A 14686-nucleotide genomic window follows, 5' to 3' on the forward strand; every position below is an offset into this window, starting at 1 on the left:
GCTTTTTGCACCCTTAATAAGTGGTAAAAATTTCAGCCCGAAAGCTTCATTAGCTTGGCTTTGGCGGAATTTGTTATCTAAGAAGATGCTATTTTCAATTCATTTTTCCCAAGCTCACAGGCGTTGTAGAGTTTCGATCATTAGTTGTTTTTGTACCTAAATAGTTGTATTGACATATGCATTTACTGAGAATTTAATTTTTCAAATTTAATTTGTTTAAAAATGACTGAAAAATTGTTAATATTTATTCAATTCTGTCACTCTTTTGGTCTTTTAGAAAAAAATTAAAAACTACTTTTGTTTCACCCTCTTCAAGCGGCTCACAAGGGATTATTTTTCCACAGGAAGTAACCCCCTGAATTTGTTCACACTTATGTACTTACACCCTGTATAGTGCTGTTATCTTATTATATTATTCAAAACCATTTGACCCCATTAATTATTAAAAATTGTCAGTTGCTTCGGGCAATACTGGGTTATATGACATGTCAGAAATGACAGGGAGTTCATTCAAAGAATTACAAGCATAGTCCGGTCAAATTAGTCATAAAAATAGTGGTCAAATAACGAAAATTCCGACAGAGCTAAATTTTGGTGAAGACCTTGGGTACACCATTCGTAATAAAGTGTCAAAAGTCCCCATCGATCCCATGTGTGCTAAAAAAGTTATTCGGGGTCAAAGGTCAAAATTTGAGGTGTTTTGGAATTTTTCGAAAACGATAAGTTTTATAAAAAAAGTAGCCCTGACAAAAATTATGGATCTGAAAACTATCTACAAAAATGGTGCTTATACTTTTTTTTTCTAAGAATCGCCGTTCGTGAGATATCACAATTCTAAGAGTTGAAGGCATTGTAGATAATTTTAAGATCTATAATATTTGTCTGGGCTACTTTTTTGATAAAACTAACCGTTTCTGAAAAAAAATTGAAATAACCTCAAATTTTGACCTTTGACCCCGAATAACTATTTTAGCACACATGGGATCGATGGGGACTTTTGACACTTTATTTCTAATGGTGTACCCAAGGTCTCCGCCAAAATTTAGCTCTGTCGGAATTTTCGTTATTTGAAATGTCTATTTTGACCGGACTAAAAACACTTGCGACAATAATCTATCATTTCTAAGTCAGCATAAAATCTATTTTATTATAATGTTGCCAACATAACATTACTGTTAAGAAGATTATCCAGATACAGTTATATTCTAAGATATTATAACGCAGTAATAGGAGCTACAGTGATCGAGGTGACAAAGGCGAGACTCAAGAATTAGACACTTTCCTTTAGATAAAACATATTCTTCAGTGAAAAATTGATCCACCCTGTGCGTATACCCGCTGTTCTAAACCCGTGGATGATATAATATTTCATTGGCCTACTCGGATCATTCACCACAAAATAATCCGTCTTGATACACTCGACGACAAGATTTGTTGACTCTTATTATTTTAGCCGGTAACAATAGTATTTGAAAAAACCGCTTAATATGTTCATAAATTCTCATTATGTGTCTAAATTTATGGGCAGGCCGTTCGGGGACCATATGGTTTTGATTTAATGTACCATAAGAGATATTTATTCATGTCGTTCTTACCGTTCGCTTCCAGTTATATTATTTACATGCGTACGCCCGCCAAGATTTAATTGCTTCTGAAAAATTCCGCATTATCTCGGCGGATGGGTGGTGTCCGGCNGATTTTTGAGGCTTTTTACACCCTTAATAAGTGGTAAAAATTTCTGCTCGAAAGCTTAATTGGTTTGGCGTTGGCGGCATTTGTTATCTAAGAAGATGCTATTTTCAATTCATTTTTCCCAAGCTCACAGGCGTTGTAGAGTTTCGATCATTAGTTGTTTTTATACCTAAATAGTTGTATTGACATATGCATTTACTGAGAATTTAATTTCTCAAATTTAATTTGTTTAAAAATGACTGAAAAAATGTTAATATTTATTAAATTCTGTCACTCTTTTGGTCTTTTAGAAAAAAATTAAAAACTACTTTTGTTTCACCCTCTTCAAGCGGCTCACAAGGGATTATTTTTCCACAGGAAGTAACCCCCTGAATTTGTTCACACTTATGTACTTACACCCTGTATAGTGCTGTTATCTTATTATATTATTCAAAACCATTTGACCCCATTAATTATTAAAAATTGTCAGTTGCTTCGGGCAATACTGGGTTATATGACATGTCAGAAATGACAGGGAGTTCATTCAAAGAATTACAAGCATAGTCCGGTCAAATTAGTCATAAAAATAGTGGTCAAATAACGAAAATTCCGACAGAGCTAAATTTTGGTGAAGACCTTGGGTACACCATTCGTAATAAAGTGTCAAAAGTCCCCATCGATCCCATGTGTGCTAAAAAAGTTATTCGGGGTCAAAGGTCAAAATTTGAGGTGTTTTGGAATTTTTCGAAAACGATAAGTTTTATAAAAAAAGTAGCCCTGACAAAAATTATGGATCTGAAAACTATCTACAAAAATGGTGCTTATACTTTTTTTTTCTAAGAATCGCCGTTCGTGAGATATCACAATTCTAAGAGTTGAAGGCATTGTAGATAATTTTAAGATCTATAATTTTTGTCTGGGATACTTTTTTTGATAAAATTTACCGTTTTCGAAAAAAATCCAAAAAACTTAAAATTTTGATATTTGACCCCGAATAACTTTTGTAGCACACCCCATGTGTGCTAAAAAAGTTAGTGGTAAGTACTTCCTAAATACACGAACTAAAAAGGCAATGTATGATATTGTTTCGTGTGTGTTTTTTTTTATAAAAAGACTACGACATAGATCTTGAACAACTTTGCCGACATATGTGTGCAAACAAACACCGATTTGAACTTTAATAAACTTCCACCTATCTGTGTGTAAAAAAATCGTAAAAATAACGACCAAAGTAGAGTAATGGAAGGGGCTTTCCGACCACTATCACTTTAGGTGCATTCATAAGCTCGCAGTCAAGTCGCAGGTATACAGCGCTTAGTTATAGTTATCGGTGTAACACTTTTGCTGTCATATAAGTAGTGTGATAACTGGTCGGAAGTTGTGATTTTTTATCAAGTTTTTGCGCCTGTTCAAGGGAATGCTTGATAGGTGGTTTGAGGTGAGTGACTGTTCACCTTAACACAATTCAAACTTGTTTTGTTGTACTGTAAAAATTTACAGGGTGTTGCATTGATCCAATCACCTAAATAATCCGAGAAGTAAAACTTAATTTTGTTTGTTCAAGGGTTTTAAAAATGTGATGTTGATATTTAAAGCTGTCTATAAATAATAAAAAAATAATAAGTGTTTACCGAGGTATTAACAATATTTGCTGTGTACCGGGTGGTTGAATTTGGTTGGTTTCCAAGGGTTGCTGCGAATCTGTCATATGCAAAATCTGATAGACGAGTTTAGAGTTCTTTTTTTTTTTCGAGAAAATAACAACGTCCCAAACCGGTATTTTGAAAATTTTATATTTCCGCAAATCCACACAAAAAATAATAAGTACATATTTTTAAAAGATAAAGTAAATGGATTTTTCAAGATAACTCAAAAAGGGTAAGGGCTAGAAAAAAGTTTCTTATAAAAGTTGTAAAGCATACAATTCTACATAAAAATGGTATATTGACTTTTTCTTGTACTATTAAAATTAACAGAGTTAGGGAGGCTAGAAGTTAAGGGATGATTTTAGAAATTTAAAAAAATTATAACAAGCAGAAAAATTCATGAATTTTATAATTTTTTTTCAATCCACTCTTTAATGAAAAAGAAGAAGAAGAAAAATATATATTTTTTGGGTATTTTGCCACCTTTGAAAAGATTTTTAAAAAATTAGTAAAATAAACCGTTAATCCAAATGGATGAGTAAAGGGTTATTTTTATGAAAATAGTTTTGCCTAACCAAAAAATCTCACCCAGAAAAAAAACCAGGCAAATACACAATAGAAAATCACTTGATATCGCGCACTTTAAAAAGGTCATTAACGTTTCGAAAATGCACAGTTTTCGTCTTCTGAACTTTTTTGACTTTTTTCGTTTTAACAAAAAAGTAGAAATTTTTTTCCCTTATTTGTGGTAAAATTTAATGTTTTTTACTTGTTTATTGATGTTTCCAAATGTAAATTAATCAAAGAAATTTTTGAGCCATACGGATCAGTTACGGGTTATTTTCATTAAACAATTTCTGCCTCTGCCTAATCAAAAATCGTACATTGTAAATGGCAGATCAGTAACAAAAACGCATCACTATATCACACACTTTATGGAACTACCTATATTATGTATGTGACACCAAGTGAAGTATGTGGGCTAGCTGATAGATAACGTGTGGTATGACGTCACACATCGCTTCCGTTTCATTAGTTATTTTAAAATTGTTGAAAAAAATACGATTTTTTGGTCATCAATCAAAAAAAAAATTTTTTAATTATATATGGTTATAAAAGTGTAAAAATAATTTAGTATAATAATAATTTTTAGTACTGATCATTGTTTATTATGATAACTAGTACTAGTATCTCTAAAAAATTGTGTGCCCTTTCTAAATTTTAATTTAAACCCACGGTACGCTATAAACTTTTTGAAATTTTCTTAATTAACAATCCTATTAATGGAAAACCACGCAATCGATCGTTCCAAAATTTTTAGGGTAGAATTGACATATGTTTTACTATTTGTTGACAAAGTTTCATCAATATTTATAAATATTTATTTATTTTAAAAATTGCTTTAAATATACATATGATTTTCTAATATTTTTCGCCCATTGTTAATGCAAAATTCAACTTTTTTGATTCACAGTTGTTGTAGCTTTATAGAAAATCGTCAAATAAACAAAAAATGAAGATTTTTAAAGGGAAAAATATGTCGCAAAACGGGTAATTTTTCGTTCTTTTTGTATGTTTGTTGTTCCCCTTAATATACCATTGATATTTTGGAATAGGCAAACTCGGATTCTTATTCTACATAATATTTAGGATTTTTCTGTAAAACAAAATAGATGACTTCAAACACAAACGCCAAAACCTACTTTTACTGCTCTATCGCCTGGACTATATGTGTACTTTGTGAATACGAATTTAAAAAATACGCTAAATAAAATTTTGAGTCATCTATCCACTCTGGGATCACATAGATAAGAGTAGATGGGTTAGTTGAATGGAAAGTCATCACTAGTTTTAACCTCAAAGTATAGAAAGTTTTCTCGTTGCGTTAAATCTTGTATGTTGGCCAAAATTTGAGAAAAAAATACATTTTTAACACATTACTTTACTGCAAAATAGAAAATGCAATGTTAATTTTATTTACGTCAAAGTTTCAATGAAAACAGATTAGTTAAACTGCCTTGTCATGTACTTAACAATGAAAATCTCTGCAGCAGAATAGAAAAAAACCGTGCCCCGTGACATCATAGGCGCATAACAATTTCAAGTCCCTGCCCCGTGAATTATCTTCAAGGTAAAAATTGTCGGCGTGTGTGAGTACGTACTTTAAAATAATTTGTTCCACCATCAGCTAACCCATACAGTCATTACGTCGCGTGTTATTTTGTTTATACACATCGCATTCGTCGATTTTATCACACCTGTGTGACATAATTATGCGGAATGTTGAAATTTACAAACAAAAATAAATCTTTATGCATTTATTTTCCGAAGTAAACGCTTTGATTTAACGCCAACTATGGTCAAGAAAGAGAAAAAACCAAAGCAGTGGCAGAACAACTAATAAATTTAATTTAACTTCCGTTTGATTTCAGATTAGAATGTTATTGGACGTAAGGGGACACTTAAGTGTGGTTAACAATCCGTGAAAATCGTGATGACTGACACTTTAATCGGTGCGTAGATTTTAGTCGTTAATTAATAGTGGAATAAACATGTTGTGGATGGTTTGAGGACAATGGGTGTCAATTTAGACAGGTGGACGTGGTTGAAGCTAATAGAGGTGGTGAGTATAAACTAATGTTTTATTTTAAAAATTGTATACAGAGTGATATAGAAATCAGTGTACATACAAAGAGAATATCAGAAAATAAGACGCGTAATGGATAATTTTTTAAATGTATGGGGTCAATTGCATAATGGAATCTTCCTATTTTATATTTTTTACCTTTCTATCTTTCTATCTAGGAAAAAAAGAAGAAAGTTTTAGGCAATACAGGGTGGTCCCGAGGTAATGGGCCAAAATTCATGGGTAGATTCCCCAAGCAAAAATATTGCGATTTAGCTGAACTTACCTTAGTCCAAAAGTTGATAGTTAAATGTGAAATATTATTTCAGTTTTTTTTTTCATTTATTCATTAACAAATACAAATATCCTTACAAAATTTTGGGGTTTGAAGTTTTTTGGGTAGAAGAATTGAGATCTGTCCACATTTTGGTTAAAGTTCATAGAGGGCGCTAGCTGCAGTAGAACGAATGTGATAAAAACGGCATAACTTTTTTTATACTTTAAAGTATCTCATCTTTAGTATCAAATTCTTATTTTCCAACTTTTTTACACAAAAAAGGTATACTTTATGAAAATACCTATCTCGCACCGTTTTCGGGATATTTGGCTTTGAAACTTCCAATGCTGTTGCATTAAATTACAATTAAGTACCTACAGGTACTATCAATTTAGCGATAAAGTTTCTTAAGTAGTATTTGGACAAATAATTGACGTTTTGTCACTTGTCTTATTGCTGTCATTTGTAATTTGTATGTCAATTCCTATTAAGTATAATTCGTATCTAATTAAAATTACATATTAGCTTACAATTTAAATTGTCTACTCGTATACATAAATGTGAGATAGAATGCCGAAATTTTCGTTTTTGGTGTTACATGAAATCAGTTGTTTATGTTGAATCTATAAACACCTGAGAAGAACTTTAGCAGCAGGTTTTAAATGCTGCAGTCATTTCGCGTTAAGAATTTATCCTTTAAAATAAGATAATCTTTTAATAAACGCCTTGATAAATGTATTGAAGCTAGAGGTGGACATTTTGAGCAATTATTGTCAAAAAGGCATATTTTTTACTAATGTTTACTATTTTACTGTTCATTACAATTTTTAATTCTTAATAAACCCTTGTTTTTGACATTTCTAAATTATTTTAATTATTTAGCATTGAAAGTTTCAAAGCCTAATATCTCGGAAACAGACAGCTACTTTCATAAAGTCCACCTTTTTGTGTAAAAAAAGTCGGAAAATAAGAATTTGATACCAAAGATGAGATACTTTAAAATACAAAAAGGTTATGTCGTTTTTAACACATTCAATCTACGACAGCTGGCGCCCTCTATGAACCATAACCAAAACGTCAACAAATTTCAATTCCTTTACCCAAAGAACCCTAAACCCCAAAATTTTGTGTAGATATTCGCATTGTTTAAGAAATAGATCGAAATAAACTAGAATAATATTTTACATTTAACACCCTGTATCTCTTTAACTATCAGCTGTTGGACTAAGGTAGTTCGGCTAAATCGTAGTATATTTGCTTCAGAAATCTACCCATGAATTTTGGCCCATTACCTCGGGACCACCCTGTATATAAAAAACAATTGATGCATTTCGAAGATATAAACGAAACTTTTGCTTCTTTAATTGTAATTTTTCGATTCGTAGTATATAATAAGATCCACTTCTTATTTGTGGAAGGGCGAAATGGGCGTTGACTATTAGACGCCTTCATTATAGCCATCCTTGTCTATCACATGGATTTCTATGGCTTACTTTATCGCTCTCACGTAACTTCAGATAGACCATCGGTACACTCCTACCCGGTATATATATTTTGATAGTTTACACAATATTTTGTTTTATTTACTGATCCTAGACATAACCTCATTTATTTTAGAGCACAAAGGCCCACCTATACATTTGTTATTTAGTGAACGGCTTTCGAGCTATTAACGAATTTTTAAAAATCATGCTAATCTATCTGTGAACCATTACCTACTAAAAAAACTTAGTTGGTGATTGTCACTGAAAAATAACATGCGCTGTCACTATGGAGAAATAAATGACCCAAATTTAAACGATTTCCAATAAAAAATTTGGAAGTTGTCATTAAAAAGAGTTTTTTTTTTGGCACCCTGAACAACATTTTTCGGCATCCGTATATTACTTTGATCTCGCAACAAAATGTTGTACAACTATACTTTTTACCATTGTTTCCTATATAGAAAAGTAAAAAGATAAGATGAAGTAAAATGTCATGTCAGTAACCCTGTACAATAAGCTTAACTAATTACTTACCTTAATATATAGGGTGTTTAGTAACAAAGGACCATTCTTCAAGGGTTGCTTTCTCAGATGAAAATAAAGTTGCTTCATTGTTGCTTTCTTAAAAAGTTACGAGCCTTTAATGAAAAAAACACATGTATATTTAATTTCTTTCATACACTTCAATACATACACTAGTAAAAACCTAACCTCAAAAAAGTTATGTCGTAAAGTGTCACTTGGAGAGATAGTAGGTAGCGATCTCCAGCAGATGTTCAAAAATGAAAAACAATGACTATTTAGCACCCTCAAAAAGTTATTTCTACCAAGTTCCAATGCAATGGAAAAGATATGATCTGATTGAAAAAAAAATAATATTTGGTGCTAGGCTTCCATAGGAAAAAAACGTCTTATTTTTTATGTTCTATAAACTCCAAATGTTTTTACACTGAGTTCTATATCACACCGTACGTTTCGACATTTAAGTGGATAAAATAATGTTTTTATTAATGTTATAAACAAAGACTTTTAACTCAAAATTATTACACTGCTACATCTAATCACCTGATGTATTCCAAACTTAGTATTTAGATAATCTTTTGCGTACAATTTAATGCTAGATGTATCTTGAAGAGAAACTTATGCTTAAATTTTATAAAGAGCAGACCAGCTGACAGTTTACTGTTAAATACTGCTTATTAATTCCTTATTGAAACCGTCGTTTTCTCTTACATTAAAAACTGTGCCATAACTGGAAATATTTTAATTTGATTCGATGAATAAATCTTAAGAAATCACATACACGAATCTAGCATATAATAAAACTATTTGTTTGCTGCTTATAAGTATTGATTTTTTTTTTAATTATGTTTTATGTAGACCAAACTGTAATTGCGCTGTTCACTTTTCTTTATAGAAAGTCTGCAATCGGAGATAGAAGGGATTTTCCATTTTAATGCCCTGTCAAAAGACAATTACAGTATTTTATTATTTATTAGCAAAACTTAAAATTTAAATTGGGATATTTTAGATTTTTTAGACTTTTTATTAAAAATCGATATTGCATATCGTTATGAAACATTACCGATTCCATAATATTTCACAAGATAAATTCGTTGCTCCAGGGTTAGCATTATTAATAAAAATTATTCGGGCGCAGTTAATTTTTTTTTTCTGACTAAACCCCGTATTTAAGAATTTCTTGAATTCTCGAATAACTTTGTTAAATAGGTACAGTTTTTAACGAAAACAAAAATAACTACCTCACTTTGCTTAGGGAAAATTTCACATTTTGAAATTTTTTGGACGCCCTGTATGTTTTATTACATACTTGATTACTGACCATGGCTGGGGACCGCCTAGCCGGATGTCTTGGCCGGTGGATTTCGATCTGCCGAGGTAAGCATCACGGACGCAGGCTGGAATTTGGATGGGTGACCTAAGGCAGGCTCGGGGACGTGACTGTGGCAGCCTACCAGAGACCTGGGTCGCTCAACATTTTCCCGATAAATGGTAATGAGAACAGAGCAAAGAAAATCTCTGTAACTCAGGACCATGCTATCATACATAAACTGTACGAGACTTTACCGCCAAGCCACCCGTGTAGTAAATAGGATGGTTTGAAGAAAAGTACTCGAGTAATGAAGGAGGAGTGTACAAGGGGCCTAATACCACTTAAAAAACTTTTTATAAAGAACAACTTTTTCTCGAAAAATCGATAATAAAAAAGTTTACAACAGCGCGGTACCCCATCCAGGGACACACTGTATATTCGTTTCATCTTTCTCGTTTCATTCGAGTTATTACTTTTTTAAATTACATTACCGTTATCGAGCCTTTCAGTGTATTTAAAATAAAACTACAGACTCGTTCGTTTCTCAAAAAAAGTTTATAGGATTTTTGTAATAGAGACCAATCGTTGCATAACAGTGCATGCCATGAAAATATGCTTTCCGTGCAATTTTAACAGATTTACTTTCATAGTTATTTGATCTAAGTTCAAACTACGAAAGCATAGCGAATTTGGTATTTCATTCTCATTCATTCCCTGAGAGTGTTACTTTCTCTTAATTGCAATATCAAATTATACACACATTTAAATTCACTTGTTTGGAAAATGAGACAGTGTTTGTATTCAAATAAAAGTTACGGTTATCACGAGCTCAGATTTACAACCAAATTAGTTCTGCTTCTTTAAATTCTTTGTGTCCAAGCATGAATGAGAACTTGCTGCAGAAATTTTATATCACAACATTTTTTAAAACGACGATTTTCAGATCCTCGTGATTATATGCCTCGTCTTCAAGCGAGTAACCGACGACGAGGCGTTCAGCCTGCGCTTATACCTGCAGAAGCTCTCCAGGGAGTGGAGTCTGCTGAACAACATCACCTGGAGCAGAGTAGGGGCCGCCGTAGCGGACGCTACCTTCGGGGGGTACCTTATAATCACCGCCGCCCTGTTCATAGGGAGGCTGACGGGGGAGCTGCCCACGCACAAACGTGTCACTGAGCTGGTGCTGCTTGGGATTGGGTCGATCTTGTTCATCGCGATGGGTCAGTATTTAGACAAGAACTGATGGTTTGCATCCGTTGCAGGAAACTGGAAAGAGTTCTCTTTTTTATCAACAACTCGTGGAAAAAGTTTTTCGATGTCTCTTTTCCTTCAGAAGATATGCGAACAGATAAATTAGGTACTGGTTTGAACAAGTATGTTACTGACTTTGTCGGAGTTGCGTTGGAAAACGAAGTTATTTGTGGGAAGGTTTACTACTAATATTCTTAATAAAAAAGTGGACATGATCTGGATCTAGAGACAAATAATTTATGTCAGTGATGAGTATAAACTTTAGGAGTACTTGTCTTCTACGGCAACGCTGACAAAATCAGTAACAGATTTGATAGAACCAGTATTTTGCTCGATACGTATCGCCTTATATCTTTTGAATGAGAAGAGAGATATTGAAAAAAATTTTAATCAAAAGTTGTTGAGAAACTTTTTGACATGACGTAATAGCCGTTGCAGCCCTTAGGGACCTACAAGATCAAGTTAAGTACCCATGACATGCTATAAAAACCGCTCTTGTGGTTTTCTTTTTACTCTTTCCGTTTTCCTATAATGGCGGCTGACCATCAGTTTGTTAACCATATCTTTTCCAGAATAGAATGTAGTGCAATGAAATTTGGTACAGGTAAATTTTTGAGGATGCTAAATCAATCAGTGTTATTAGTTTTTGACTATCTACTAGAGGGTGCTAACTACAACACTTTATAACATTTCATGACAACTTTAGGTTAGTATATGTTCCGCAATTTTTTGTATTGTGAATTATTTTTCAAATATTAAACCTACCAATTATTCTTATTAGTACGACTGATGTTTTTTTATACAATTAAATCTCGATAATTACACTAATTTGGAGTGAGGAATAATTTCAATTATTTAAACCATTTTCGCTTTTAATGGGGTACCATGTGTGGTATGCCTTGTTGGTACGGAATCCTTGGGCGTTGTCCTTCGTCCATCTTATTGCATTGTTTGTTTATGTCGGTTGGGTAATAACTCGGATTTATTGTTAACCATACTTGAAAATAATCGCTGTTTGATACTATTAGGTAGATTGAAGGTTAATGTTAATGTGAGATACCCATTCGTTGAGAATATTATTTAGAATTTAAATGCATGGTGTCGCAATCTCAAGAATAGCTGAAAAACTATTTTTATTTAGACGATTTTCTTCAACTGCAGAGACAATGGAAATGTTCAATTCTTAAAAATAGATGTATTTTAAATGTTTTTGATGAAGGAATTAGTTTATTTAAATTGGTGATTTTTTTCTTATTTTAATATAACATGCAATAAGCCAAAAATTAGGAAACTTACTAATTAACTGTTATAACAAATTTTTTATGTAGGAAAACACGTTTTTTCGCTATATTTGAGGTTATGTTACACTATGATGTAATTTTTCTCCAAAAAACTTGTCATGGCATCTGATCTACTACTTTTTATCTTCAAAGTCAATTAAAACAGCATTTTTTGTCTATGCGCCATGTTTCATCCGCCATTTTGAATTTTGTAACTCTGACTTCAGATTCGTAATCAGCGACCTCGAATATCTGAAGAACCAGTGGGAAATTAAATGGATTTTGAAGGGGAAAGGTAGTAGGTGCTTTCGATACCATAAAGAGGGAAAAATACTTCGTGATGTAACATAACCTCAAATATAGAAGAAAACCGTGTTATTCGCACGTTAATGTTAGGATATCTCGAAAACCTGACGTGATGGAGCAATTCTGATGTCAGATTCAAAGCGTCAAAAACCTTGAGAAAAGTATATATAGCCTGATTCCTGGTTTGAAATTTTGTCGTTCTGTAATAATTGAAGAAAATGGAAGGTAACCATCATTACTAGATACCTAACAAACATATTTTTTTTGTACTGAAATTGTCAAAATAAAACCAAAAAATCGCAGGTTCCACATTTTTAGCCACCTCGACGTACTATCGAAATTTAAGATTTCTTCCATGAATTTTCGTCTGTATCTCGGAAAGCAAACGAGATGCAGAAGAACCAAGCCCATTTTCAAGCTTCATACACTCAACCCACAAAATAACCTCGGGAAAATAAACCAAGACCTCTTACGAGTAATTGCATCTACCACCAAAACCGTACAACAAACCTCAAGTCATTCTCTTCTTTCCAGGAAGCCTTTCCTTCGCCGCCCTAGACTCCGTACCCCAAGACCTAGTCGACAACGCGGCAATAGTAGGGACAGTGTCCCTAGTCACTGGCGCGCTATTCCTCCTCGATATGGGCGGTCCAAAAGCGAAAAAACCAACCGAGGCCCAACCCAAGTCCAAGAAAGCCACCAAACCCAAATCCGTGGAGCCAAAAAGTATCTCCCAACACGTTAACGACATAGAGAAACAGATAGAGCAATCCGAGAGGACACATTTCGACAGGTACGATCCCCAGAAGAGCTTCAAGGAAAGTAAGAATAACGGGATAAGGAATGGACGGGCTAGACACGATGGGGTGGTGTTGGACGTGGAAGGGACAAAAAATATGAAAGGTGAGTGTGTGGTATCTAATGAAATAAAATCCAATTTATCACTCTATTGCGACATACTGAAATCGTTGACGAATAACCAGTGTAGTAAAATTTATATAACCTAGGGAAGTTAAAATGATAACCAAGGAAGGAGTTTTGACCACTTTACATCAAAATTAAACTTACTGTTCTTATTTCTCGAAGGTTACCAACAAATGAAGGATGATTTTCCGAGGAAGTTCGGCATCTATGGAAAAGACGTGGTGGACGGAGACGGAAGTGAAACAGATGAAACTGACGACCTCCGAATACCTCCCAAGATGGAGCAACACTCACCAGTATGGAGCAATATAAGAAAGGGTAGAGAAAATGGTTTTATTTGGTATAGGTGATTTGGATTGTCGGGTTCACGTCTATTTCATTTGGATGGCAAAGCTTTGCTCAATTGAAAAAATACCTGACACAGAATTATATTACTACTAATAACTACTAATAGTAACTACTAATAAAATTATTAACCCAATTTTTGCTCAGGGGTAAAGTGCCATTACAAAAAAATGTTGCAACAAGAGCTTGCAGTACTCAACACTACAATGTTTGATTTTTGGTTGTCCAAATGAAATACCTTCAGTGTCTCTTGCTTCTGTATTGCATGATCTTTTATTTTTTGTACTTGTGAAACAAATAACATAGTTTAAGAGCTTCTAACCCAACACATGTAGACCAAATAAAGTAGTTTCACTTTCACACTGGCAATTTTATTTCTCCACTATGAAACAGCACTCCAGGCTCTCGAACTGGGTATGACTGGTTACATAACTATGAATCCGTAGTAAATATGGTTGCTTTTGGAAGGGTCTCGGTTAAAATAACAAAACGTTTAAAAAAATCTTATTTTCTCCTTCGGGAGGTAAAACAAACGGCGCTTTTCGAGGTACATAGTGTCTCAAAATATAAAAAGATATATTGTGCCAACCGCAAGGTCTATATGGTTGATTTCAGGTCAGTACGGCAGGTACGACATTATATCCTCCCCCATTGTCCTCCCCAAGCAAAAGGAGAGAGAAGAGGACCGTCCGCCTAGTAGACCTGGTGAACCAGGGTACGTCCAATATACGGCCCAGCATTGGGGCGAGACCAAATCCAAAACGCCGAGACACAGTCCCACGGAAGTTTAGAGATTTTTATTATTTCTTTTATAGTCTAAATAACGCAGTATTATTCGTAGGTGTATGTTTTTTATAAAATGTGAATTGTTTCCTTCAATAAAATTTTGTAGTCGTTTTTAATAAATGTTGTGTTTATTTTTACAGTATTATGGTTCTTTTTTTGGGAAAAACTGGAAATATGAAGTAAACTTTTACGTCTCGTGCTATTGATATCAAATTTGACATCCAGGTCTAAAAGACGTTGCCATTACCACTTGCAA

The 14686-nt window shown here is 33.5% G+C and overlaps 1 protein-coding gene across 1 annotated transcript; it reads left to right on the forward strand.

Annotated features, from left to right (window-relative positions):
• Positions 1–2967: 2967 nt before the first annotated feature.
• Positions 2968–14515, forward strand: LOC108917988. Its single transcript, XM_018724823.1, has 6 exons — positions 2968–3109; positions 5750–5940; positions 10482–10758; positions 12910–13278; positions 13462–13617; positions 14260–14515. The coding sequence occupies exons 2-6, from the start codon at positions 5893–5895 to the stop codon at positions 14433–14435; spliced, it is 1026 nt and encodes a 341-aa protein (XP_018580339.1). The 5' UTR covers positions 2968–3109; positions 5750–5892; the 3' UTR covers positions 14436–14515.
• Positions 14516–14686: the final 171 nt, after the last annotated feature.

The sequence above is a fragment of the Anoplophora glabripennis genome, unplaced genomic scaffold (genome assembly GCF_000390285.2).
Source record: "Anoplophora glabripennis isolate ALB-LARVAE unplaced genomic scaffold, Agla_2.0 scaffold90, whole genome shotgun sequence".
Taxonomy (NCBI): domain Eukaryota; kingdom Metazoa; phylum Arthropoda; class Insecta; order Coleoptera; family Cerambycidae; genus Anoplophora; species Anoplophora glabripennis.